Source organism: Schistocerca serialis, chromosome 6 (genome assembly GCF_023864345.2).
Source record: "Schistocerca serialis cubense isolate TAMUIC-IGC-003099 chromosome 6, iqSchSeri2.2, whole genome shotgun sequence".
NCBI lineage: Eukaryota > Metazoa > Arthropoda > Insecta > Orthoptera > Acrididae > Schistocerca > Schistocerca serialis.
This window is the reverse complement of record NC_064643.1, coordinates 521,370,839-521,397,482: the sequence shown is the minus strand read 5'-3', so window position 1 is coordinate 521,397,482 and position 26,644 is coordinate 521,370,839. Positions and strand designations below refer to the sequence as shown.

Genomic DNA, 26,644 nt, shown 5'->3' with positions numbered 1-26,644 from the left:
TTGCTACCAAACTGTTGGTACTGTTGTTGATTTTGTGAATACTGATTATTAAAATTTTGTTATTTCTGAAAACTATTCGGAAAATTGTTGCCATTCCTAAACCTCTTATTACGTCTGACATTAAAATTTCCTGATTTGTTTTGAAATCCAAGTATACGTGTTATTAATGTTGCTGTTTTGGGAGACAGTTTTATTGACAAAGGAATAGTCAGAATGTTATACTTCCAAAAGTTGCAAAAGATCGCGAAACGCAGGAATGCTTTCTGTTTGTAATGAACGTGGGAATTTAAAGAAGCGAAGCTGTATTAACGCTGATTGACTATAGGCTCGGTAAGGTGCTCACATTGTTGAACCATGTGTTCAAAAAAATTGCATAATCGCTGGGAAGCTTGAATTTTCAAATGACGGTAAACAGATTAACTGATCCTTAATTCTTCATTGTGTAGTTTCCGACCAATAAGCTGACAAAAACGCAGGTTGAAATTCTTCTTATCAGTAGCATTGTCTTGCGATGGGGCGCATCCTGGTGGCGGGCTCCCCCTCAAAAAAGCTGCAAACGAATTCCAATTTATGGGTAACAGGCCAGCTTGGTGGTAATGAGAATGAAAACTGTTGTACCCAATCCAAGGGATGGAGATCTGTTTTGTTATTGCATAATACTTTGAACTTACGTACTGACAAAAAATTCTTGTAATCGAAACCATCGTGCCGGAAATTTTGTGTAGGGTCATTACTGTTAAAAATCTGTTTTGTGGACCTTGTTCTGCGTCTAATTTTCTCACACGTCGTAATCTACCAAGATTGTGCTCTAGCGGTGCAGGGTCAAATTGTTGTGCCTGATTATATTGGAGGTAACTGTGTAATTGACTGCCCGATGTCTGATCTTTTAACGTGAAAGTTTCACGGTGCAAACTGTTAACGTTACGACTCAGTGCATTGCTATGTGAGCTCAGCTCATTAATTGCACGGTTCATAAAGTGAAACTGTTCAGACTGAATGAAAGGAGAAGTCACTGTGTCTTCAGATTAAGTATCAGTATTACTTTCTAAAATTTTTACTTTGTTCGAAAGGTCATCAAGTTTTTCTGTAAGTGATGGAATTTGAACAGTATTGCTGGTGTCATTTTCGTCGATCTGTTTCTGCAGTTTCTATGTACATTTGTTAAGTTTGTGTGTGTCGGATTTTACTACGGCAGAATCAGTATCAAGTCCTAATTGTTCATGTCTACTGGTGACAGTTTGTTTGTCTTCTTGACGTTTTTCGTGTTGTTGACCCAAACGAGTTTTTACTTGTGTTTTGTGCTCTGTAAAATCATTTTGAAACAGTGTGTTCGTATCTTGTACGGTATTATGATCACCGAGAACTTTACTATAGCAATTGTCTACGTATTTTTCTAGGTGAGCTACTACGACAGTTTGTGTGTCTTCTGATGTTTTTCGTGTTGTTGACTCAAACGAGTTTTTACTTGTGTTTTATGCTCTGTAAAATCGCTTTGAAGTAGTTTGTTCGTATCTTGTACTGTTTTAAGATCACCGAAAACTTTACTGTAGCAATTTACTATTTTTCTACGTGAGCTACTATATTTTTGCTGATTTCATGTTGCACGTCAACGAGAGTTTCGCGTATCTGTTCGATCTTTTTGTTTCGTTGGTCAATGGTTCATTTTGCGCTTGGACTGTAAAGCTAGCTGGCTCTTGAAATTGATTACCTGCCTTTATGTTCTGACTGAAGTGTTCATTAAGTCGCGTTTCTTATTCTTCAAAACATTCGTCAAATTTCTTGTTGTATACTGTGTGTCACTTCCACTTGTTTTGTGGGATTTCATTAACTTGGCCACTGGGTTTTTGTGTCTGCTGGTTCGTCGCGCCACTAATTTGAGTGAAACATTTGTCTTTTTTCTGCTGTGACTCATTATTGCCGTCCATGATTCGTTAAAACGTCATCATAATACCTTTATTCGATAATTCACCTCAGTGTTTAAAGTACTTTGCGTAAACTGTTCAATTGTATCAGCATTTGACATGTGTGTTGACGTTCGGATATTGTCAGTTTGATTGGATTCTAAAGGAAAATGATCAGAGTGCATATTTTGTACATGGGAATTACGTGTGTGAGCGATTTCCATATTTCTAGAATGTGTCGTCTGATTTGCGACATCGGTAGGTAAAGCAAAATTCAAGTTAGTTTGACTGTTTCGCTTTGAAGATGCACTTTCATTGAATGTCATGTGATGCACTGTCGTCAATGCAGTATTGTCAGAATTAGTGCTCACTGAAACAGAGTTATTTGGCAAATATGTATTTTCGGCATTGTCCTTGACTGAGTTACGCGTAGTACTATTAATCGTTCTACGCTGCATGGTGCACAAATACAATCAAAGAACAAGCAAATAGACAATAAATAAGTATCAATTTACCCTTGATATGTTAGGAATAATGGACACAATGTGCTGTATATCCTGGAGTGCTCATGAATTTGAAATTTATAAATTCCATGTAGTGATAATTATTGTATGAATAACTGGCGATTATGTCAACGATTAAACAAATGCATTGTGTTGCAATATATTCCATGGACATCCGAGATCCTGTGACTGAACTTTTTTTTTTTTTTTGGTGTTCTTCTGTTCTAGGACCGGAAGAGGAAAGAACGATTGTCTGAGGTTTATCTTGTTGTAACAGTCTATGTAAGTTGTAAATGAAACTAAAATATAGTTGTTCTTGACTTTAACTTTGTGTACAGTACGCATTGATTTGTAAACATAAACCTTGCTAGTCCTGAGTAAACGTAGCCTTAATGACACATTGAGCATTGTTAGGCGCCGTACTAGAAAATAATTAGTAATTTTCTTTCAGCTCATCTTCCACACGTGCCGCCGGTTAGGACAGTAAACTTTGTTTCAGATTTCACGAACCGAGCTATGCAGCCGCTATGAATAATTTAATATATTTCACTTTCAGATTTTTTAAAGGTTGTGAGATAACATCCCAGGCAGAAAGGCCTGGTCACAGGATTCTAGTTCTAGTATAAGATTTCATCAGCCAAATATTATGATTGTTATCTTAAATTTGTATTCGAGACGAAACCACGATCTGAAGTTACGCGTTTTTTTACTTCACAATGAACCGACCTACGAAATATTATCTAATACTATAAGCATATGTGTTTTAACAATACTTTTGATATATATTGAAGAATATCTTTGATGATTCAAGAGAGAGACAATTAATTATTTATAATCCCGTAACCACACTGAGTACTGAGCTAGTTTGCTGATTGCTGACCTGCGTCAGGCTTAATAAAATTTCATTACACTGTTCATAGTATTATCAGAGTAATTTCTCTTTTGTTTTGACGTCACTTTATTAAAAGCTATCAAAGCACATATAAATTAAATTAAATTACATTACAACAGTTTAGTAAATGCGCACGAAAAAATGATAACTACACTTACTACTTAACAAAGCGTAGAGCGTATGCTTGGCTGTATTATTTCAAAAGATTACAAAAAGAATTTCCAACTGCAGAATGTTGTTGCCAAGTGAAACATGTAAGTTTGAAAAATGATTGTAATTACGTAACTGACAGTAATCTGAACACAACCGTTAGAATGGGAATGGCAGGCGAACGTGTATTTTATCTCGTCGCTTATGCGCTTTGCTCTGTACTGAACTTCTCTGACTGCGAGAATGGAATTTTAATTTAGCTAAGAGAATGTAAACTGTCATAAAGTAAACCAAAACCACATGAATTTACGGTACACAAAAACTGAATGTAGTGCAACACTACTGATTTGACATTGTCCCTGGAAATAAAACAAAATTTTATCAGTTTGAAAATAATGGTGCCTGTGCTTAACGAATGTTTTCCCTGAAATAATAAAAAATTCTTACCTCTATCTGCGCACTGCTCTCTGTTAGCACTTCAGATTGTACACTGGCAAATAGCTATTGTGTACGGATGTTGCTTAGCATACATTTTAGTTAAATTGGATATGGCTCAGACAATAACTTCTTGAGAAAAATAGTAAATCAAAAATGACACGGATCTGGGAACTAGTATTGATTTGGGGTAAGTAACAATACAGCACTAACTCTTAATCTTGTATTCTGACTCGCTGAAAATTAATAATGCTCACAGTTAACACACTCAGTAAACTGATTACACATTAACAATTAGCACTACAAAATCATTGGATGTGAGTGCTGTACATTGGCTCAATAATCTCTTATGAACACGCAAATTGCATTAATAATAAAACATCTTTCTTCATCTTCATTATTTCCAACGTCTGTTGAAACTTTTTTTACAGTTAGCAAACATCATAATATCTTGCAAATAAAAAAAATCATTATTGTCTGTAGCGAGTAAGTATATGTCCAGCACACACCAGATACATCACGTCTTTACACTTGAGAGTCCTCCATACATCACTCGCTCTGAAGTTACTCCAACATATTACCCCTAACACCTTCAATGAGCGATCGCTGTTGAGCAGCGACACTACCATTTGATCAACTGTGGTTCAATACCATATTTTCTTACAAACTTTTATTAATGTGCCCTATGTATACCTTTCAATATGGTACAAACAACTGTTCGTTATTTTACCAGGGGCACATGTTGCTGTTCCTCTTACTCGATAAACGTACTTGGCGAAATTCAATAACCAGACACTTATTTGACTTAATTAATGTTAAAATTTTTTTCAGCCTTTCATTTACTGCTAGTGGGCTTAATCATTTATGTGTATGTTAAGTGCATTTTGGATCCTATATCTATCATGTAGTTTTTTAAGATTCTCATTCCTTTGTTATGCACATATCGCATATACTACTACATACATTAGTGTATAGTTTCGTTGTAGCATTCACCACGTGGCCTAAATGCATTTGATTACGAGCTAATCAAAAACGTAGTCTTATCTTCATGTCATTTAACTAATGATTTATTTTTCTTGTAGCTGTTACTAACTTTGTTCATTTGTTGCATCATGCTGGAAATTTTATTTCATAGATGCGATTTTATTAACTACTTAACCTCACATACATTATTTCCCACGCTGCAAAACGTCCTCTAAAAATATCTAATATCATTCAAGTCAATATTTATGTACCAATCACTACAGACATACTTTATAGTGAAACACGTGTTTCTGGATCAGTAACGTATAAATAAACTTCACTGAGATCTCTGTTTCTCCCTCCCCCCCCCCCTCTCTCTCTCTCTCTCTCTCTCTCTCTCTCTCTCTCTCTCTCTCACACACACACACACACACACACACACACACTGAAACACATTCACGTACATACACACATACGACACTAATGATTTAGATTTGTGTCTGGGACAATACGACATCGTCCCAAGAATACGTTGGGCGTTCAACAAGTAATGCAGAGCCTTTTTTAATGAAAGCTGATTGCTTTCATGCCGCATTCCGATACGCCATATTATTCGCCACTCTTTTGGCTATAAAACCCTATTTTGGAACATCATCTCCGGTCAATGCGACGGCCTTACGCTATCTTACTGGGAGGGCCTCTACGACAGCATGGTACAATTGTAGTGGTCGACGCCAGAGCCAACGTTTTGCTGCAGCAGTAACATTCCCATAAACCACGCAAGGCTACCCACTGAGTTTATCCTTCATTGGACCAAATAGACGAAAGTGGGAAGCTGCTGTAGGATGGATGAGGAAAAACAGTCCAATGAAGTTTCGTGAGCTCCCTTTGGATGCATAAACAGCGCCGAAGTCACGAATTTCTGGACATGTATTCAATCTTGAAAAATTATCAGTTAAAAGACCTGCTCACTGTACTAAGCTTTCGACAGTCATAGTAATGCGGTCATTTTGCAGTAATGGCTAGTGGTTCGCATCAGTGATCAGGAGACAAAAACATTGTGATGAAACACTGATGACACTGTTCTCAGGTGTTGATTCCCAGACCGCCGATACTATTCAGTTCTGGACGGAGGTTTGTTCTTAAGAAGTGAACAAGTTACAACCTACACAATATACGATCGCCGTCAATGTTTCTCTGTTACGCCTTATGTATAAACTCTGTAAATTCGTTAACACAAGTATGCCTTTGCCAAGCTATATGACTAAAAGTGGAATTACATGAAAATAATAGTTACTTTCGTCAACATACATGATGTGGGGTACATCTGGAAAACACGGAAGGAAATGAGATATATACAATGTAAGATGTATAACTGATTATCTGTTTATTCAAATCACTATGTACAAAAATATATATGTATTTACATCACTCTCACACAGGTATTTCTTCAGATATATAAAAAAGTATTAGACATTACTCACAGAGATACATACTGTAACATATACAATAGATGTACCTGTTCATAGAACATTAGATTCATCACGGTTGTACAGTGTAAAAATATCCTCAGTAGTGGTATCCCCCATTTCCAGCTCTAGTTCCAGCTCCAGCGCGCCCCCTGCCATAGCCGTATCCGCCAGCAGAGTAGGCAGTGAGTCCAGTGTCCTCGTACTCTATGGTGGGCTTGTAGCCGTCCTCGTCGGCCTGGTAGGTGACGATCTGCTTCCGGCCGTCAGGCAGTAGCACGCGGTACTGGCCCTGGGCGCTCTCCCCCTGCCTGGACTCCTCTTGTCCAAAGTCACTCAGCATCTCGCCGTCCTGCACCGAGTAGCTGAACTCGTAGTTGGCCGGCTCCTGGAACAGACATGTATAAATATCCTAACCGTTGATTGGAACATTTTAATGAAACTGAAATTATGCATAAATATCTGAATCTGTCAAAGAAACTATGCTAAAACAGCATTTTGTATGTGCAGTCAGTCTTGAAACATTAATTGCCTATTTCAAAGTGAATCATAAGCTATGTACAACAAATTAAGGTCAATCAAAACTGAGAACTACTTGCGGAAACACGGTGCTCAGTTGGATCAATTCGAATCAGATCTGGATAATATCATGCTATTCAGTCCCGATTCGATTTGAACTAACTGATCAGTCAGTTCTATACCTGGAATCACACTCCAGTGTTATCACATAATCCTCTAATATTATAATTATGAGTCACCATAACCCATTTCCTTAATGTGAAAATTCTCATTTACACCTATTTGTATTATTTACATGCATCGCTCTTCAGTTAATTGTTAAAAAATATATAACTAATCTGTAAAATTAATTTTATGGTTCTCTTTATTAAGCACATGTAACGAACGTTGAGAGTTCTTTATTCAGATTTCCTAACAGGTATGTGATGTGCACAGTACTCCTACATATCTAAGGATTCAAAGTAGTGAGCACTGAGTCTATCTCAACAAATGCTATTGATTAGAAATAACAGCTTTCACAGGTAATGGACTTTGTGCAACACAATTATGCTCAAAGGCCTTAAAAATAAATGTTATATCTGACACACTTCTTATGCATTGGGTCAAAGTACTATACCCTCAGAGAGAGGAATGGCCAAAACGATCACTGCCAATAAACATCTTAGAACCAAGAGCAGGGGTACTATAATAACACTATATAATGGTGGAGAGTGAGAGATATGCTTTGTAAGGAATGCCGCTTACCACATTAGTATCTTGTAGAGCATGTGTGTCTGTTTTACATCTTATGAAAACGAAATTCATTCGATTTTGATATTATTGACTACGAAAAAAGTAATTTCACTAAAGTCAGAGTAATTATGCCGAAAATACTTAGTGACAAATGAAAAACAGACAGGACTACTCTTTAAGCTACTAGCACATACCCAGTTTTGAGGCCAGATTGAGAGCACCACAATATACATTTTAAGCGAATGAAAAATATTTTTAGCACATGCAGTGCAACGTGGTATCATACAAATATCTAAAAAGTAAGGGAAGTTAATCCAAAGTCTTACGGCAAGTGGATCCTCCTGGGTTCCAGCTCGATTGTAGGCATATCCGGGCACTCCATACACAGGAGAAAGGCCACCAGCGTTACCAGAGGGCGCACCATACTGAGTGGAGAGCGCGTCACCAGAGTAGGACGGGGCGCCGTACTGTTTGGACAGGCCGAGTCCTCCAAAGCCAGTGGCGCGACCAGCTGCCGAAGGGGCACCATATCGAGTGGAGAGACCACCGCCGATTCCACTACCAGCTCCAAACCTCTTGGAGGAGGCCCTTCCAAAGCTGGAGGAGACACGAGCCGCTGGACCCTGGCTGGAAGCGCCTGAGAGGCCAAAAGCAGCGCCTGTCAGCGCAGGAGCTCCGTACTGAGTGCTGAGGCCGTTGGCTGCTGGGGCGCCGTACTGAGAGCTGAGAGAGGAGGCGGAGGGAGGTCCGTACTCAGAGCTGGGAGGCAGGTACGAGCGGTCGATCGGCGCTTCAGCGACGACCGACAATACAAACGTACTCAGGAGGACATAAACCTGTTGATAGAGAAATACATGAATGAGTTCAGAAATCTTTTCTCGAAGGAGTCTGAAACATTAACACAGAAATCTACTAAGAACACTGGATCTGGCCTCCTATACTACACAGGTAGAAATGGCAGTGTCGTATGGCACTACAATAAGCTTATGTGTTGATGTTGTGATCTTCAATCCAAAGACTGACTTGATGAAGCGCTCTGCTCTAGTCTATGCTAATAAACTTCTTGATCTCCTAGTAACTAATGCAGACTATAACCATTTCACCAAGCGTACTGCATTCTGCCCATGCAGTGATTATCCCTCACAACCTTCATCCCCTACCAAACGGAATATTCCATAGGATGTGTCGCATCAACCAAATTCTCCTTTTAGTCAGACTGCGTCATAAATTTCATTTTGCCATAATTCGGGTTTGTATCATCTCCTCTAATCCACAATATTCTTATATAGCATCACATTTCAAAAGCTTCTATTCTCTTCTAGTCTGAACGTCTTATTGTCCACATTACACTTCCTTATAAGATTCCTTTTTTTAGATTCAATTCCATTGCGCCAATGCCTCCAACATAATGAGAACTTGGACCTCCTCGGAAGGGACGCAATTCACAGTGGGCACTCACCGATCATTGATTCCATTGCATCTGATCACACCCCTAATTTTAAAATCTGTTCCTGCATCACACGGTAAGAATCCTTGGAAAAAAAATGCTATGGAAGACCACTAGTGCTATAATGTACAATCTGCGCTCACCCCTTACACCTAGGAGACATTCGTGCAGAGATTACAGATGACTGAGGCGCAGCTAACAAGAAAGCTAAGGATGCGTTTCCAACGTGGAAGCTCCCACAATCATCTCCATAGAACGGATGATACAGACTTTAAAAGGCTATAATATACATATCAATTATCAGTTACAATGCACTCTCTGCATGTTGTTGATGTTGTGGTCTTCAGTCCTGAGACTGGTTTGATGCAGCTCTCCATGCTAATCTATCCTGTGCAAGCTCCTTCATCTCCCAGTACCTACTGCAACCTACATGCTTCTGAATCTGCTTAGTGTATTCATCTCTTGGTCTTCCTCTATGATTTTTACCTTCCACGCTGCCCTCCAATGCTAAATTGGTGATCCCTTGATGCCTCAGGACATGTCCTACCAACCGATCCCTTCTTCTAGTCAAGTTGTGCCACAAACTTCTCTTCTCCCCAATCCTATTCAATACCTCCTCATTAGTTACGTAATCTAGCCACCTAATCTTCAACATTCTTCTGTAGCACCACATTTCGAAAGCTTCTATTCTCTTCTTGTCCAAACTATTTATCGTCCATGTTTCACTTCCATACATGGCTACACTCCATACAAATACTTTCAGGAACGACTTCCTGACATTTAAATCTATACTCGATGTTAACAAATTTCTCTTCTTCAGAAACGCTTTCCTTGCCATTGCCAGTCTACATTTTATATTCTCTCTACTTCGACCATCATCAGTTATTTTGCTCCCCAAATAGCAAAACTCCTTTACTACTTTAAGTGTCTCATTTCCTAACCTAATTCCCTCAGCACCACTCGACTTAATTTGACTACATTCCATTATCCTCGTTTTGCTTTTGGTGATGTTCATCTTATACCCTCCTTTCAAGACACTGTCCATTCCGTTCAACTGCTCTTCCAAGTCCTTTGCTGTCTCTGACAGAATTACAATGTCATCGGCGAACCTCAAAGTTTTTATTTCTTCTCCCTGGATTTTTATACCTACTCCAAATTTATCTTTTGTTTCCTTTACTGCTTGCTCAATATACAGATTGAATAACATCGGGGAGAGGCTACACCCCTGTCTCACTCCCTTCCCAACCACTGCTTCCCTTTCATGTCCCTCGACTCTTATAACTGCCATCTGGTTTATGTACAAATTGCAAATAGCCTTTCGCTCCCTGTATTTTACCCCTGCCACCTTCAGAATTCGAAAGAGAGTATTCCAGTCAACATTGTCAAAAGCTTTTTTTAAGTCTACAAATGCTAGAAACGTAGGTTTGCCTTTCCTTAATCTTTCTTCTAAATAAGTCGTAAGGTCAGTATTGCCTCACGTGTTCCAACATTTCTATGGAATCCAAACAGATCTTCCTCAAGGTAGGCTTCTACCAGTTTTTCCATTCGTCAGTAAAGAATTCCCGTTAGTATTTTGCAGCTGTGACTTATTAAACTGATAGTTCGGTAATTTTCACATCTGTTAACACCTGCTTTCTTTGGGATTGGAATTATTATATTCTTTTTGAAGTCTGAGGGTATTTCGCCTGTCTCGTACGTCTTGCTCACCAGATGGTAGAGTTTTGTCAGGACTGGCTCTCCTAAGGCCGTCAGTAGTTGTAATGGAATGTTGTCTACACCCGGGGCCTTGTTTCGACTCAGGTCTTTCAGTGCTCTGTCAAACTCTTCACGCAGTATCGTATCTCCCATTGCATCTTCACCTACATCCTCTTCCATTTCCATAATATTGTCCTCAAGTACATCGTCCTTGTATAGACGCTCTATATACTCCTTCCACCTTTCTGCTTTCCCCTCTTTGCTTAGAACTGGGTTTCCATCTGTGCTCTTAATATTCATACAAGTGGCTCTCTTTTCTCCAAAGGTCTCTTTAATTTTCCTGTAGGCTGTATCTATCTTGCCCCTAGTGAGATAAGCCTCTACATCCTTACATTTGTCCTCTAGCCATCCCTGCTTAGCCATTTTGCACTCCTGTCGATCTCAATTTTTAGACGTTTGTATTCCTTTTTGCCTGCTTTATTTACTGCATTTTTATATTTTCTCCTTTCATCAACTAAATTCAATATTTCTTCTGTTACCCAAGGATTTCTACTAGCCCTCCTCTTTTTACCTACTTGATCCTCTGATGCCTTCACTACTTCATCCCTCAGAGCTACCCATTCTTCTTCTACTGTATTTCTTTCCTCCATTCCTGTCAATTGTTCCCTTATGCTTGAAATTCTGTACAACCTCTGGTTCTTTCAGTTTATCCAGGTCGCATCTCCTTAAATTCCCATCGTTTTGCAATTTCTTCAGTTTTAATCTATAGTTCATAACCAATAGATTGTGGTCAGAGTCCACATCTGCCCCTGGAAATGTCCTACAATTTAAAACCTGGTTCCTAAATCTCTGTCTTACCATTATATAATCTATCCGATACCTTTTAGTATCTCCAGGATTCTTCCATGTATACAACCTTCTTTTATGATTCTTGAACCAAGTGTTATGCTTTGTGCAAAATTCTAACAGACGGCTTCCTCTTTCATTTCTTAGCCCCAATCCATATTCACCTACTATGTTTCCTTCTCTCCCTTTTCCTACTGTCGAATTCCAGTCACCCATTACTATTAAATTTTCGTCTCCCTTTACTGCCTGAATAATTTCTTTTATCTCATCATACATTTCTTCAATTTCTTCGTCATCTGCAGAGCTAGTTGGCATATAAACTTGTACTACTGTAGTAGGCATGGGCTTCGTGTCTTGTACTACTGTAGTAGGCATGGGCTTCGTGTCTATCTTGGCCACTATAATACGTTCACTATGCACTCCTATTTTTTTATTCATTATTAAACCTACTCCGGCATTACCCCTATTTGATTTTGTATTTATAACCCTGTATTCACCTGACCAAAAGTCTTTTTCCTCCCGCCACCGAACTTCACTAATTCCCACTATATCTAACTTTAACCTATCCATTTCCCTTTTTAAATTTTGTAACCTACCTGCCCGATTAAGGGATCTGACATTCCACGCTGCGATCCGTAGAATGCCAGTTTTCTTTCTCTTGATAACGACGTCCTCTTGAGTAGTCCCCGCCCGGAGATCCGAATGGGGGACTATTTTACCTCCGGAATATTTTACCCAAGAGGACGCCATCATCATTTGACCATACAGTAAAGCTGCATGCCCTCGGTAAAAATTACGGCTGTAGTTTCCCCTTGCTTTCAGTCGTTCGCAGTACCACAGCAGCAAAGCCGTTTTGGTTGGCGTTACAAGGCCAGATCAGTCAATCATCCAGACTGTAGCCCCTGCAACTACCGAAAAGGCTGCTGCCCCTCTTCATCTTCTCTGCATACTCACAGAAATTCGTTGTAGTCATTAGTTGTAGCATGTAACAAGTTGCTGACTCCATGGCATAAACTTCAAGGATTGAATGCAGTACAGTCCAGTGAGAAATAGAAGATAATTGGATTCCACTGAACGAACAGAATAAGTAATTTAAAATTTACGTAAATGTGTTCCAAAGTTTACTCAAAGCAAATTTTTTAACTGATGAAATATTAAATACATTATTACAGAGTACACATTTCCACCTCATCACCGGGTCACCCACTTCCAGTCGGAAGTGGCCTGCTTAATATCTACTAGGGGCGCCAAAAATTTATTTTCGTATTTCACGCAATTATTGACGGAATTTAAAAATTTAAAATGCTGCCATAATCTACTCATTAACAAATATTACTATGTCCGAACTTCCTCTGAAGGCCTAACGGTACCGATCCTCAGCCGAAGATGGATGTGGAAGAACATGCGGTCGTTGTCATTTTTCGTGACCGAAGCCTATACTTCTCATTCAAATAGCTTCTCAATTGGCCTTACAAGGGCTAAGTGCAGACAGCTTGCCAACAGATCTCCGCATACCTGAAAGGTCACCCATCCAAGTGCTAGCCAAGCCGGACAAAGCACAACTGAGGTGATCTGACGGTAACCAATTTTACCACTGTTGTTTAACACAAGAACTCAAACATTGAAGTTAGAATATGTGTATAGCTCTTGAAGAAGCTGTGTAACTCAGAGCACGGAAATTACCCTGTGTTTATGTAGTATCCGAAGATACGAGCGCTTAGTGACTTCCAACAAACTTTACATACAATTTCAAGTTTTTTCGAAACATTTTCTGGCTGACACCACCACAAGATAGTAAGTGTGGAAAAGTTTACAGCTTACGACACTTACGCTGTTCAAACGGTAAAATTTCAGCATCGGGCATGACGTTTTAATTTATTACTTCCTTACTGCTAACTGTGTTAGCAACACATTTTTCCGGCGATTTACCATTGAATATCTCTACAAAATTATAACATCACATAATACATAATTCAGAAGATACGGCGGCTGGCGTGGCATAGCGGTTCTAGGCGCTACAGTCTGGAACCGCGCCACCGCTACGGTCGCAGGTTCGAATCCTGCTTCGGGCATGGATGTGTGTGATGTTGTTAGGTTAGTTAGGTTTAAGTAGTTCTAACTTCTAGGAGACTGATGATCTCAGAAGTTAAGTCCCATAGTGCTCAGAGACATTCTTTTTTCAGAAGATACGGCATCATAAACACTGAGATGCCTGAAAAATTAGCGTATTATAAAACACGTTAACTCATTTGCTGAGTAATCGCTCATTTGATGCTGTTTTATACATGGGAATTTGATTCTTTAAGGAATCAGGGGTGGGCAGTTGGTGGTTGCATTCTATTACATGCACGAATAGCTTTAGCAAGTTTCCAGATTATGAAGTTACCACACAAACATTGGGCTTGGGCTATAAGCAATTAGAGAAAGCCGTTTCATTAATGCCCTAGGTTACTAAATGAATTTAATAACAAGGACTTATAAAGTTAAACACGCTACGTTTAGAATGTATCATTTTTATCACTATTATTACTGATATGTTTGTTTATTAGTTCGTCAGGCGCCATGTACACGGATCTAACAAGGGGAGGCCGCCAATTGTGAAATTCAGATGCGATTCATACTGCGCATAATAAAAGCTCATGGCCAGAGGTGTAATGTGGCAAAGCACCAAGATGCACTTCTCAGCCGTTGTCGAGAAAATCGACAGTTAAAAGAAACCGTTGCGGTGAAATACTCTCTACGATTTATAGTTTCCTACAGCGTCGTGGCGCAGCGGTAAGCGCTCGGGGTTCGTAATCCAAAGGTCCCCGGATCGAATTTCGCACCATGCAACTTTTTTTAGTATTTATTTTTGTAATTCAAATATATATATATATATATATATATATATATATATATATATATATATATATATATACGAGGGCCGTTCAGAAAGTAACCTCCGGTTGATTTAAAAAAATACACCAAGTTAAATAAAAATATTTTAATATATACATCTTACAACTACATCTTTGCACTATTTTTCTACACAGTCTCCATAGCGATTGAGGCACTTATCGTATCTCTTCACAAGCTTTGAAATTCCTTCTGCATAAAAATCACCCGCTTGTGCCTGGAGCCAGCCTGTGACCGCATCTTTGAGCTCTTCGTCGTCATCAAACCACTGTGACCCGAGCCATTTCTTCAAATGCATGAAGAGGTGATAATCACTTGGCGCCAGGTCTGGGCTGTAAGGTGGATGGTTGATAACGTCTCACTTGAAGGACTCAAGAAGGGCCGTTGTTCTGCGAGCAGAGTGAGGACGGGCGTTATCGTGCAAAAAAACGATACCGGAAGTCAGCATACCACGGCGTTTGTTCTGTATAGCCCGTCGTAACTTTTTTATTGTTTCACAGTACACGTCTTGATTAATGGTCGTACCACGTTCCATGAATTCAACCAACAACACCCCTTTGGCATCCCAAAACACCGTTGCCATCAGTTTTCTGGCAGAAAAATCTTGCGAGGCTCTTCTTGGTTTGGTAGGCGAATTTGAATGTGCCCACATCTTTGATTGTTCTTTTGTCTCAGGGTTCACGTACTTAATCCAGGTTTCGTCACCGGTCACGATTCTGTTTAACAACGGTTCTCCTTCGTCCTCATAACGTGACAGAAAGTCTAATGCAGAGGCCATTCTTTGAGTTTTGTGGTGGTCGGTAAGAATTTTGGGCACCCATCGTGCACAGAACTTACGGTAACCCAATCTTGCTGTCACTATCTCGTACAAGAGAGTCTTAGAAATCTGTGGAAAACCAGTAGACAACTCCGACATTGAGAAACGTCGATTTTCACGAACTTTTGCATCAACTGTCTGAACGAGTTCGTCAGTCACCAATGATGGTCTACCACTCCTCTCTTCATCATGAACGTTTTCTCGTCCACTTTTAAATAAACGTACCCATTCACGGACAACTCCTTCACTCATAACTCTTGGTCCGTACACGGCACAAAGCTCACGATGAATAGCTGCTGCAGAATATCCTTTGGCTGTACAAAAACCTTATGACAGCACGCATTTCACATTTGGCGGGGTTTTCTATTGCAGCACACATTTCAAACTGCCACAAAAACTAAACTAGCGCAGGTACGACGTTCACTCGACCACGGCTTGATACCGACTGACCTGTTGAGTGCGTGAACGCACATATGGCGTCGCTATTCCCCCCACAACCCGCACTGTGACCAATCGGAGGTTACTTTCTGAACCGCCCTCGTATATATATATATATATATATATATATATATATATATATATATATATATATATATATATATATATATAATTCCCGGCAATCGGTTGCAACAATTATGCATATAATGAGTTGTTGAAAGTCGTTTGTGGTGGAAAAATTGGCGACTTCGAACATGATTATGTTTTCCGCAAACAAAGTTGTATTTCACAAATGTTATTAATTATCTTCATAATGTTTACACGTGTAGTTAACGGAAGACGTAGAAACGATATCCCGAAACGAATATGTATAGTGTAAGTCAAACGTTCGAATTAGAGACCCCACGATATATATATATATATATATATATATATATATATATATATATATATATATATATATATTAATTACAAAAAACAAATACTAAAAAATAAAGGTTGCATGGCGCGAGATTCGATCCGGCGACCTTCGGATTACGAACCCGACAGCTTACCGCTGCGCCACGACGCTGTAAGAATTTGTAAGTCGTAGAGAGTATTTCACGGCAACGGTTTCTTTTAACTGTCGATTTTCTCGACAACGGCTGAGAAGTGCATCTTGGTGCTTTGTCACATTACACCTCTGGCCATGAGCTTTTATTATGCGCAGTATGAATCGAATCTGAATTTCACAATTGGCGGCCTCCCCTTGTAAGTGAAGCAGCGTGTTAGGCACACCAGTTTCCTCTGTCGCGGCCTCCCTCGGTGGCTGCCTTACCTTCATGTTGTGCATGTGGTGGACGGCTGGAGCAGAGTGAGTCTGCCGAACCAGCTGTCCAGTATATATACCGGAGCTGCACTCCTGGGCGGGTCGCCGATGCGAGAGATTCGGCCCGGCCGCTCCAGTTAGCGGGCTGATGGGCAGGCAGGCAGTTACGTCACCGTGGGAGGCCTTGGTGGCGCCTCGGAAGACCCTTCACGGCCGCACCCTCCCGGCTGCCTTGCCGTCTTTCCGAGGCAGCCAGTCATCTTGCTCCCCACGGCACTCTTTTCATAATACCCTGCAATCTCCTGCCTCTTTCATTCATCGTAAAGGCATCGCTGCAGTTCCCAAGGACTTGTCCCGCTAGAGGCGCTTGTTCTTTTGATAAGATGAAATTAGACAACATACATTGCTATTCCCAAAGACCCAGATAATGAAGATTGTTGCAGACAACGGTAATACGACGGTTTTTCGCAATGCGGGCTTCTTATGAACCACTTGAGTAACTTGGATCGGTCTGAAGTTTCACTGACACGTGAACTAGTCCTCATGAAAACGTAAGTATAGTATTTCACCCATACTCAGCAACCTTTAGTTGCGTATATCGAAATAATCAGCAACCAGTTGCTTAAATAAGTTTAATTTCTTACCCCATTTCGGGCACTTAGTGCACTTCTTCACAAGGTTATATTCATCACACTGACACTCGCAAATAATGCTATAGGTATAACGTTCTGAAGATGGGCACTAAATTTCTTTTATTCAACTGGTTGCTGATTATTTCGATGTAGAAAACCTAAATAAGCAGGTAGGAAAATACGCAGTTTTCGAGCATGGTTATGTTTTCGACATTTGTGATCGTTGTTTATTCTGTAAGTCTATGGATCTTCCTCAGGTTCTTCAGCCATTGTGCTGCCAATGAATAACGTAAAAGAAAAACAGCGCAATGTGCTTTTTTTCTGTTTTTATTTGTCATTTGCTGTCCAAAGACGCTATCACATATAACTGGCGAAATTCAAAATAGCTGTTATCAAGACCGTCCCCGGTAAACTACGTCAAAAATAAGTGCTGACGTAAGGCTAAGAGCAAATTGAGGCGCGTATAGCACAAGTGACGTGATACGACAGTACAGTGCGACGCGCACTTTGCGCACATGTCGCACGGGTCCTGCGATAATTGAGACGCGTACACATACTTCGCACGCGCTGATTGGCGACAATCAGAATCGAGGAGCGCACACCCTGTAACATTTCTCAAACGATTTCAGAGGAACTATTCAGTAAAAATATTAGATTCTTGCCTGACTTGTAGCTTTACGTGTCAGCTTAGTGGCGAAGTGCTCATCATCTAGCTGAATGTCATACTTATTGTGATATACATATTTTAGTAAGACATAAAGTTTGCAATGAAAAATAGATGTTGCTATGATTTTGTGTTTGATGTGTATTACACTATATGTTGCTGCACATGAAATTTAGCTAACATATTGAATTTTTCTTTAGACTTCGAAGGAGTCTCTGTCTGCCTCCGATATCGAGAAAATATATACTGTGTAGAGCTTTCGCTCCCGATCTCACGCCGGCGAGAATGAAATATTAACAACATCCCTCATATCTCCTAAACCGCTCGAGACATTGAAACGAGATTTTGGCGAGTGGTGGCACTCAAGGATGAGAGTATTTTGCCGCTTCGTAAGCACACTGAACTGTCTTACCTATGGCGATATATCAGAAGTGTTACATTCTATTTTATTTTATTTTTTACTCCAGTGACTGCAATTTTTTGATTTATCCACAGCTAGTGAAACAATAGTTTCATAGTACGAAAATAAACATGAAATTTCTTCTTTTATGCTACCTCAAACTGACACAATGTGGTTTTTGTCATCTATTATGTTCTCTGGTCGCCAATTGCTTGAATAGGATACACTGTTTCAGAATTTTGTCACATAGCTGCTGTAAAAATGAGTGTGTGCAGATAATACTGTGTTTTGGCAAAAGATGTACATTTAAACCCGTTAACAAGATAAATGTGGCCGTTACTTATAAATGATGATGCTTCCTCGAATGAGAAAAGGCTAACAATTTACACAAAAGTAAATCGCCAATTCTGTTGGAATTGTGGTTGAATCCCCATAACCCCTCGTATTTTTAACACTGAAAGACTGGAATGGAAACTTACCAAACGATATTTATTTTCTTCATTTGAGCTGTATTAAAATAATGACAAGCGTACCCTTCAGGTGTAATGACACACACATACCAGATGCTGGTTACTCACCTACGGATTGCCAAACTGACAAAATGTGTGATTCGCGAATAAAATAGTTGTTATTGCGGAAAGTAAAATACTGATACGTCGCACAGCACAATGGCTGGTGTATCGTCAGCAGCCCAGAATAATCCGCGCGAGAGAAATGCTGAAGTGTGCTTTGTGAGAGGCAGAGTTCACATAGCTCGTAAAACATTGTCGTGAAAGTAGCAAATACACTTCACCAAATTAAATATATCACATCATCATACTCTTTCAGGATAATGATACTTTCGGAATAATACCGACCAGTAATTCATTGTGTACCCTGTTGTATAATTAGTTTATTAACACTGATAGTGTCTATACAACCAGTGAAATGTTTTTTCACGTCTCGACGAGCCGACTAAAACATTTTTATTCGTGAGGGCTTCTCGATTGTTTCTAGCTTGCAGTGAAAATGTGATGTCCACATGTACGTGGTATAATATGTCTTATTACATCCATATCCAAGTAATGATAGTAAAACTTAAGTACTTCATACCTTGGACACTTTTTGCCAGGAGCACAAATGGATCACACCTGTGGAAATTAGGCCTGTTTTACTTCTTGTAACAGATCGTAGAGATACGTGAGCATAACAGGCAGCAAGTCGATAACCTTATTTTACTTTCCTGCCTTGCTTCTAGATCACCTGATTTTATAATATTCCTTACTTTCTTATTCAGTACCCTACCACGAATCATCTGTCCTTTCTTACGACCTGAAAACATTGTGGAAGCAGGAGATATATTCCCAGCGGCTAATGGCTCACCAGTTACTGAATTGTGCATTGTTCTTAACAAAAGAATGAACAAACAAAAAAGTATACATATATATGTAACTGAAAACTATTTTGTACTAACGAAAAAGAGATGGAGCGCTTAAACGGCGAAAAACGAAACACTTACTCAGTGACAATAAAATTCAGCATACTGCAAGGCGGTATTTTACGGAGGGGCGATATTTTCACTGCCCTTATGCGCCATGCCGAAGTGAGCATATGGCAGGACTGCCTTCCCGCTCCTCGCCTCACTCCTACCACAGTGTTCGCGTGGCGCGCGGCGCGAGAAACTCTGCCACAACCACAAAGCAGGCGCGTGTCGCGTCCCAGTCGCGTCCCTGTCGCGTCGCGTCGCAATTTGCGCGGTCCCATTTGAACCTGTGAAGTTACAAGAAAGCTCGCTGTGCTGGGACGCGGCACACGCGCTCTACGCGTCTCAGTTTGGGCCTAGCATAACATGGCTCTCACACATTGCCTCTCTACTTGTCCTTGACACTTATCGCCATTTTCTGTCCCACCCTCCCGCTTTTCTGTTCAGGCAGGAGCTTTTTTAAAAAAGTGGATCGCTATGACACTGTCAGACGATCTATACCTCGCAATGACGACATTACTGTAAATTCAGTTCGTATTTTGTGTATTGTCAGATAAGGATGAACGCCAATTTTTTGTATAACTCAGACTATCGTTACAAAAATGGTGAGCTGTCATTGTTGCATGCAACAATCGATAATTGATGTGGATGATGAATCTACACTCAAATTTTGTGTAGAAAACATGACAAGAAACTAATTAATGATTCCTGATTGATATTTTACAGTATCCATATTAATTAAAATATCGTCTTGTGTGAGACAGTTGCTGTCTGACTCGAGGTATTTCGACTTCATGGTTCGATGCTAGTTAGCTCAATTGTTTGATTATGCAGTTTGTGAAAATTGTATAAATGTATGTGATTAGATTTTGTCATATCGGGCTTGGTGTGATTAACTCAAAAAAATAGTCCCCAAACAATGTAGTACCTCAGTGTGAAGGAAAGGTGGTTCTAACTTTCAGGGACTGTTTTCAACGTTAGGGACAGTTTATTAACAGGAAACGAAAAGTAAACATATGAACAGAGAAAAGAAATTTAAGCAGTTTCATGCTATAATCGAAAGTCCATTTTGTTACATTAGATTCAGCTTTTAATATGCGAAAATTTAGTTTGAAGAAATAAAGAAATCTCCTAGGAAGTAGCTGATACACTGATCGAGTAGCTGGTGTCGAATTTTGAATGCTAGACCAGCAGATCCATGAAAATTATGTGCCTGATTTAACAGTCGATTTTTCGGACATTTCGTTATTCGATCAGTAATCAGTAATTTTGTTTAACTGTGGAAACTGAAACACATTCTTTCTAAATGTATCTATGTTTAGAAGTTCATGCTCAAAATGAAGATTGGGAAAGATCGCTAGTGAAATACTATGGACAACACATTAATTCGAATTCATTTACTTTATTTGTGGAAGAGAATGGAAACACAGAACTAAACAGAATCAAGCACTTTGGTTTTCTGTAAAACATGACTGCAAATCATTTTACTTTTTTGCTGAATTTAATGTTATTATATTCTTTCGGTGTATAGCTACTTGCACACTCTGTTCTACAAAGACAGTATTCCACCTGAGATACAAAAGAATTTCAAACTTGCTTACTCAATTCTGTGGTGTTTGTAGGCCGATGTCGGTCTTCGGCTTTTAATGTGAGTTTTCATTAGGCTTGTCTGCTTTGTACCGCACAAATATCTTAAATACAGTCATGAATCCATATGAAGTTATGAAACAAACAAGTAGCTTGCACTATCACATCGATTTTATTCAAATCACAATTCAGCGAAGTATCCAACACCCTGATCGTCGACACTGAGTAGTGTCGGCTCCCCTTCCTTTTACAAATTGCCCGTCTCGTCCGCATGAGTTCGCCGCCGCGGTATAGAGTGCGCTGCTCATCTGTGATGGTGGTGGTGGTGACGCGATCGGGGGAAGCGAGGCGTTGCCACCGAGAGCAGGGAACTGGGACCCATGATGTTTGGACGGCGATTTCCTCCTGTCTTTGTGTCAAGGGGGTCGAATTTGTGCCGAGGGATGCTAACCTTGGCCATTGGAAAGTTTGTGTGTGTACAATGGCTTTCTTAGTGTAGAGCTCATTCGAGTCTTCTGGAACAGCTTAATTTGCTGTATGGTAATATAGTTGCTCATGGTAGCTGATTCTTGGCAGCGCTATTAATCCCCCTGGTCGCTTGGTCGCCTAGTGGTAATTTAGGCCCCGAGAAACCCACATCTTGTCTGAAAGGTAGATCGAACTTTTACAAGTAAGCGTGATTCTTCTGGGCAGGTAAGAGTCTCACTGTCCTGCCTGTCCTACTACCGCTGCCTATGTAAACTGGGGATTAACTGAGTTAAATTGCAAATTTCTGGAAGATTAGGTTTCTTAGTCCATGCTCGACGGTACTTCTCGAATTATTTTTCTATTCTACCATCTTTTGTGATACCCACAGTTCGAATGTACTATAAAGTTCTCAGGTCTAGCCTTCTCGCTGAGCGCTATAGCTGCAGCATTGTTGAGCGTTAATGGTGACCCACACTTAGACGTGCCTTTAGTCTGTTTCAGCGTCAAAGTCAGTGTGGTAGGCCGCTTTGGACATTAATACCTTTGCGGCTGTGCTACACTCCACGCCAGACTGCAACATCTTCCTGTAGGAGATTACTGCTCACAATGTTATGTATTTCTAGTCTGTTAGCCGTTTCATTTAACTGTTGTTTTTCTCATTCTGAAGCCCTAAGCGGTCAGTGTAGGTAATTGCAATCTATTAATTCTTTTATGTAACTGCTTCTTTTCCCATTCTGATTACCTAAGCGAACAGTTATTCTATTACAGTTTAGCATCCCTTGTTTTAACTATGTAACATGTTTTTAAATCGGCCAAGTTTCTTTTAATGACTACGGGAAACTATTCTTGTTGTAAACTGTGTAACGCACCTACAACAAATTATGCCTATGCTCGTTTGTGAAAATGGACTCGATAAGCAACGTGAACTACCAGTGAACGGAATCTATCCCGCATAACACAGTGTGCATCTTGTATGTGTGTCAGTTTCACTGTCATAAGCCCTTAACATATCGTTACATAAAAAAAGCACTCCCCCCTCAGGCCACGAGTGACCTACCGGGACCATCCGACCGCCTTGTCATCCTCGGTGGAGGATGCGGATAGAAGAGGCGTGAAGTCATCACATCGCTCCCCCTGTAGTAAGATGGTATTCGTGACCGAAGCCGCTACTATTCGCTCGAGTAGCTCGTCAATTGGCATCACGAGGCTGAGTGCACCCCGAAAAATGGCAACAGCGCATGGCGGCCTGGATGGTCACCCATCCCAGGGCGGACCACGCCCGACAGCGCTTAACTTCGGTGATCTCATGGGGACCGGTGTATCCACTGCGTCAAGGCTGTTGCATGAAAAGCGTAAAGCTAACATTTGGGTAAGCTATCTCACTGTGTATTTGAATATGAGAAACTACAGAAACTAATGAAGCTGTAACAATGAATATCTAAGGTATTTGGCTGCGTTTTTGAACAAGAATTTACAAGTGATACAGAATCTGACTTGTGCAACGGAATTCACTAGATTGGAGAACATGACATGCTGTGGTGTGCTAGTGACTCTGTTTCGCCCATAAGTTTTTCCATGTGGTTTACAGCAGCATGCAGCAGCGGCAGCTAAAACTTATTGTTACTAAGAATGAATGTAACACAAAGGAGTTTGCTTGGGTCATGTTAATTACTAAATAACTTGTGAAAAGGGATTTCATAAATTAAGTCTATTTAAAACTTCAAAATTATCATGACCAAGTATTAATAATTGCTAAATGCCTTCAATTACCGTATAAGTATCAATAATGGCTGAGTGCGAGATCGACAAATTATTTCAAAGTTAGATTAGCATCTAATAACCACAACATCTATTTATTAGTTATATGTGGAGAATAATTATCATTATTTGGAGGATAAAGAGGCTTCTTTAACTGACAAGCAAAATATGGGATTATTGTAAACACGAAATAACAATCACGAGCCTAACCCTGCAATTGCTTTTGCGCTATGCTTGTGAATTTTACCTTGAATTCTATCTTAAAGCGTAGTTAAGCCATCTAAATCTCTCCTGGCTACATAAATGAAATCAGGCCTTGAGTGTGGTAAGTTCTGCCATCACCGACGTGAGGGCAGCGTGACACGTATCCCGTCTCCGAGCTCTCGACCGACACTACTACTTCCACTGTCGCAGACAGACCTCGTCTCACAACAATGCTTAGAATCGCGCTCGCATGTTTCGCCCTCAGATTGTTACTATCGATATTATAGTGCTTATACAATGAAAAGAATAGCGCTAAGTTGGCTATATTGATTTCAATGTAATGGAGGGTTCTGACACAATTCTTGCAACTGCTCATTCTGTTGGTTGAGTAGTTTATTTAATGTGGTTGCCCCTCCCCCTTTTTTAATGTCTGGTGCTGTAGTGGCACTGGGTTTGGAGATCTCGTCCTAGTTTCGGCCGCTGTCGACTGTATTTCGTAGGTGCGGTGCCTAGTTGCAAACATATTCTTTTTAGTTATTCTTATTTTGTCAGCTCATCGCCCTTTTGGGTACTACTTATTGTGTTCGGATGTACCAGTCACATCTTGCAAAGGGAAAGGCATAATATTTGCATTCCATGGATTAAACCTCATGCTTTAGGAATCTATCGCTACTGAATGTTCTGGCTGCCCGTTGATAACTGTGGGAAAAGAAAAGGCTGCAGCGCCAAGTATAAAATTTGTTACTTCTCTCATTGAATTTTAGTACTAGCTACAGCGCCTATGCCTCACATTTCATATTTGTTATTTTTATTTTATTCTAAAATTTAGGCCGTGGCTCCTTAGTTTCATGGTTGTTTAAATGTTGAGTCAGCCCACTGGGACAAGTTTGTAATTATCTTGTCAGAAGTATTTAACTTATTCGTGCTCATTACTATTATCTCAAGCTGTGCCCTGTGTTAAAGTACGAGTATATATACCGTCTGTGTCTTAGATGGTAATAACGTTTAGTCATAATTTGACGTTAAAGGTTTGCAATTTATGGGGTTGTCTGTAAAGAAGTACAATATAATAAAAGGCCATCTTTCATTTTATAACTCTTGTAGTATTTAAATTGTTGTTCTCTTTTAACTGCTGTTTAATCCTTAACTACTGTAGTGAAATGCTCATACACTAATACTCTAGTGGGGTCTCGGAGTACCCCAATAAGAGAAACGAAACTGTAATTTAAGGAAATTTTATTTTGAATTGCACTTTTATCACTGAATATTATAAACATTTTTAAATATTTGAGATATGGTTACAAACAATTTTGGTACACTGAAAAACTGTGGTTGGGGCAAACATGTTTTGAGCATTTTTCACACACTATTTTGGTTTTCTTGTCCACATTTCTTGCGCACATGTAGCATCTTGATTTCCTCATGGGTTCTGGCTCTGAAGATGTTGAGGTAAGCGGAGTACCACCAAGTTTAACAACAACGTCTCTCAGTTCACGAGAAAGGGGTCAGACATCTCGACGTTGTATATGGGGCTTTACTAAATCCATTCCAAGCTTTTGTAGCAATTCTCTTCTTTTTAAATCATTTGTTTCATCAAGTTGTTTGGTGCACTGAAGCAAGACAGCAGCATTGGCTCCTACTATATTTAGAATGGCCATCTGCGTGTTCGCCGTGATAATGAATAGTTGGCGGACATTTGGTCCAGTGCGTCCACTCCACCTTTTGTGGCACTGTAATCAATGATCATTGATGTTTGAGTACTAATTTTCTGATTGTGATGCATAGATGAAAGCAACACAACAGCTCGACCTTTCCGAGGAACATAAGGACAAAGTTGTTTCTCTTAGTATACTTAAATCCCTGGCGCAGTAATATCATGTGTTTGATTTTGGTTAATCCACACCCTTCAAAGACAATAGATTCAATGGTAGCAGAACGTGTTTCCCTGAATCAAGATAGAAAACTCTCCCTATTGCACCATTCACCAGTTCCTAGTTTATTATTTTTAATCATTACTGTTTTTATTGTATTTGTTATTGCAATTCACTGTTGCAATTATTTCTCCCATATTCGCTGAAGTATTATCAAGTATTCAAATTTTAAACATTTTGATTGGTTGTGTACCAGCAACCATACACTATATAATTACAGGACGTACATAAAGCGACTTCGCTTGCACAAAATTTTTGTCAGTTTACCATGGTTTCGATTGCGCTAGGGCAATGCTCATCAGAATAAAAACTTACATGGAAAACATGTAATCACGCTATGGTTAAAAACGTCTGAGCAAAAGTGCTCTCGTCAAACAGAAGTGTCATAGGAATAAAAACTAGAATATAAAAGTATAGCATGATTGTCGACTATCCTTTTTTATTTAGTTGACAATCACGTCATTGATATCCTTTGACCTTGAATTTTAATTCCACTCCTGAACCTTTCTTTTATTTCCGTCTCTGCTTCCTCGATGTACAGATTGAACAATAGGAGCGAGAGACTACATACCTGTCTTACACTCTTTTTAATCCTAGCACTTCTTTCTTGGTCGTCCACTCTTATTATTCCCTCTTAGCTCTCGTACATGTTGTATATTGCCCGTCTTTCCCTATATCTTACTCCTACTTTTCTCAGGATTTAGAACATCTTGCACCGTTTTACAGTGTCGAACGCTTTTTCCAGGTCGACAAATCCTATGAACGTGTGTTGATTTTTCTTTAGTCTTGACTCCATTCTCATCTGCAATCTCAGGATTCCCTCCCTCGTGCCTTCTTTACCTTTACTAAAGCCAAAGTGATCGTCGTCTAATACATCCTCAGTTTTCTTTTCCATTCTTCCCGATATTATTCTTCTCATCAACTAAGATGCATGAACTGTTAAGTTGACTGTGAGATAATTCTCACACTGGTCAGCTTTTGCAGTCTTCGGAATTATGTGGATGATATTTTTCCGAAGGTCAGATGGT

At 39.8% G+C, this 26,644-nt stretch overlaps 2 protein-coding genes across 2 annotated transcripts in view; both read right to left on the bottom strand.

The window, feature by feature from the left end:
- Nucleotides 1–26,644, bottom strand: part of LOC126484957 (uncharacterized) — a 299,272-nt gene that overhangs the window by 66,189 nt on the left and 206,439 nt on the right. The gene's annotated exons all lie outside the window — the stretch shown is intronic.
- Nucleotides 6,208–16,579, bottom strand: LOC126485172 (pro-resilin-like). The gene is made up of 3 exons (XM_050108853.1): nt 16,520–16,579; nt 7,891–8,400; nt 6,208–6,701 (listed from the first exon to the last, which is right to left on the bottom strand). The coding sequence occupies exons 1-3, from the start codon at nt 16,532–16,534 to the stop codon at nt 6,414–6,416; spliced, it is 813 nt and encodes a 270-aa protein (XP_049964810.1). The 5' UTR covers nt 16,535–16,579; the 3' UTR covers nt 6,208–6,413.

Bases quoted from the DNA above. Each gene is read 5' to 3' on its own strand.
- LOC126485172 (XM_050108853.1), bottom strand. The intron at 6,702-7,890 runs GTAAGACTTTGG...TGTCTGTTCCAG, and splicing joins CCCAGGAGGATCCACTTGCC to GAGCCGGCCAACTACGAGTT.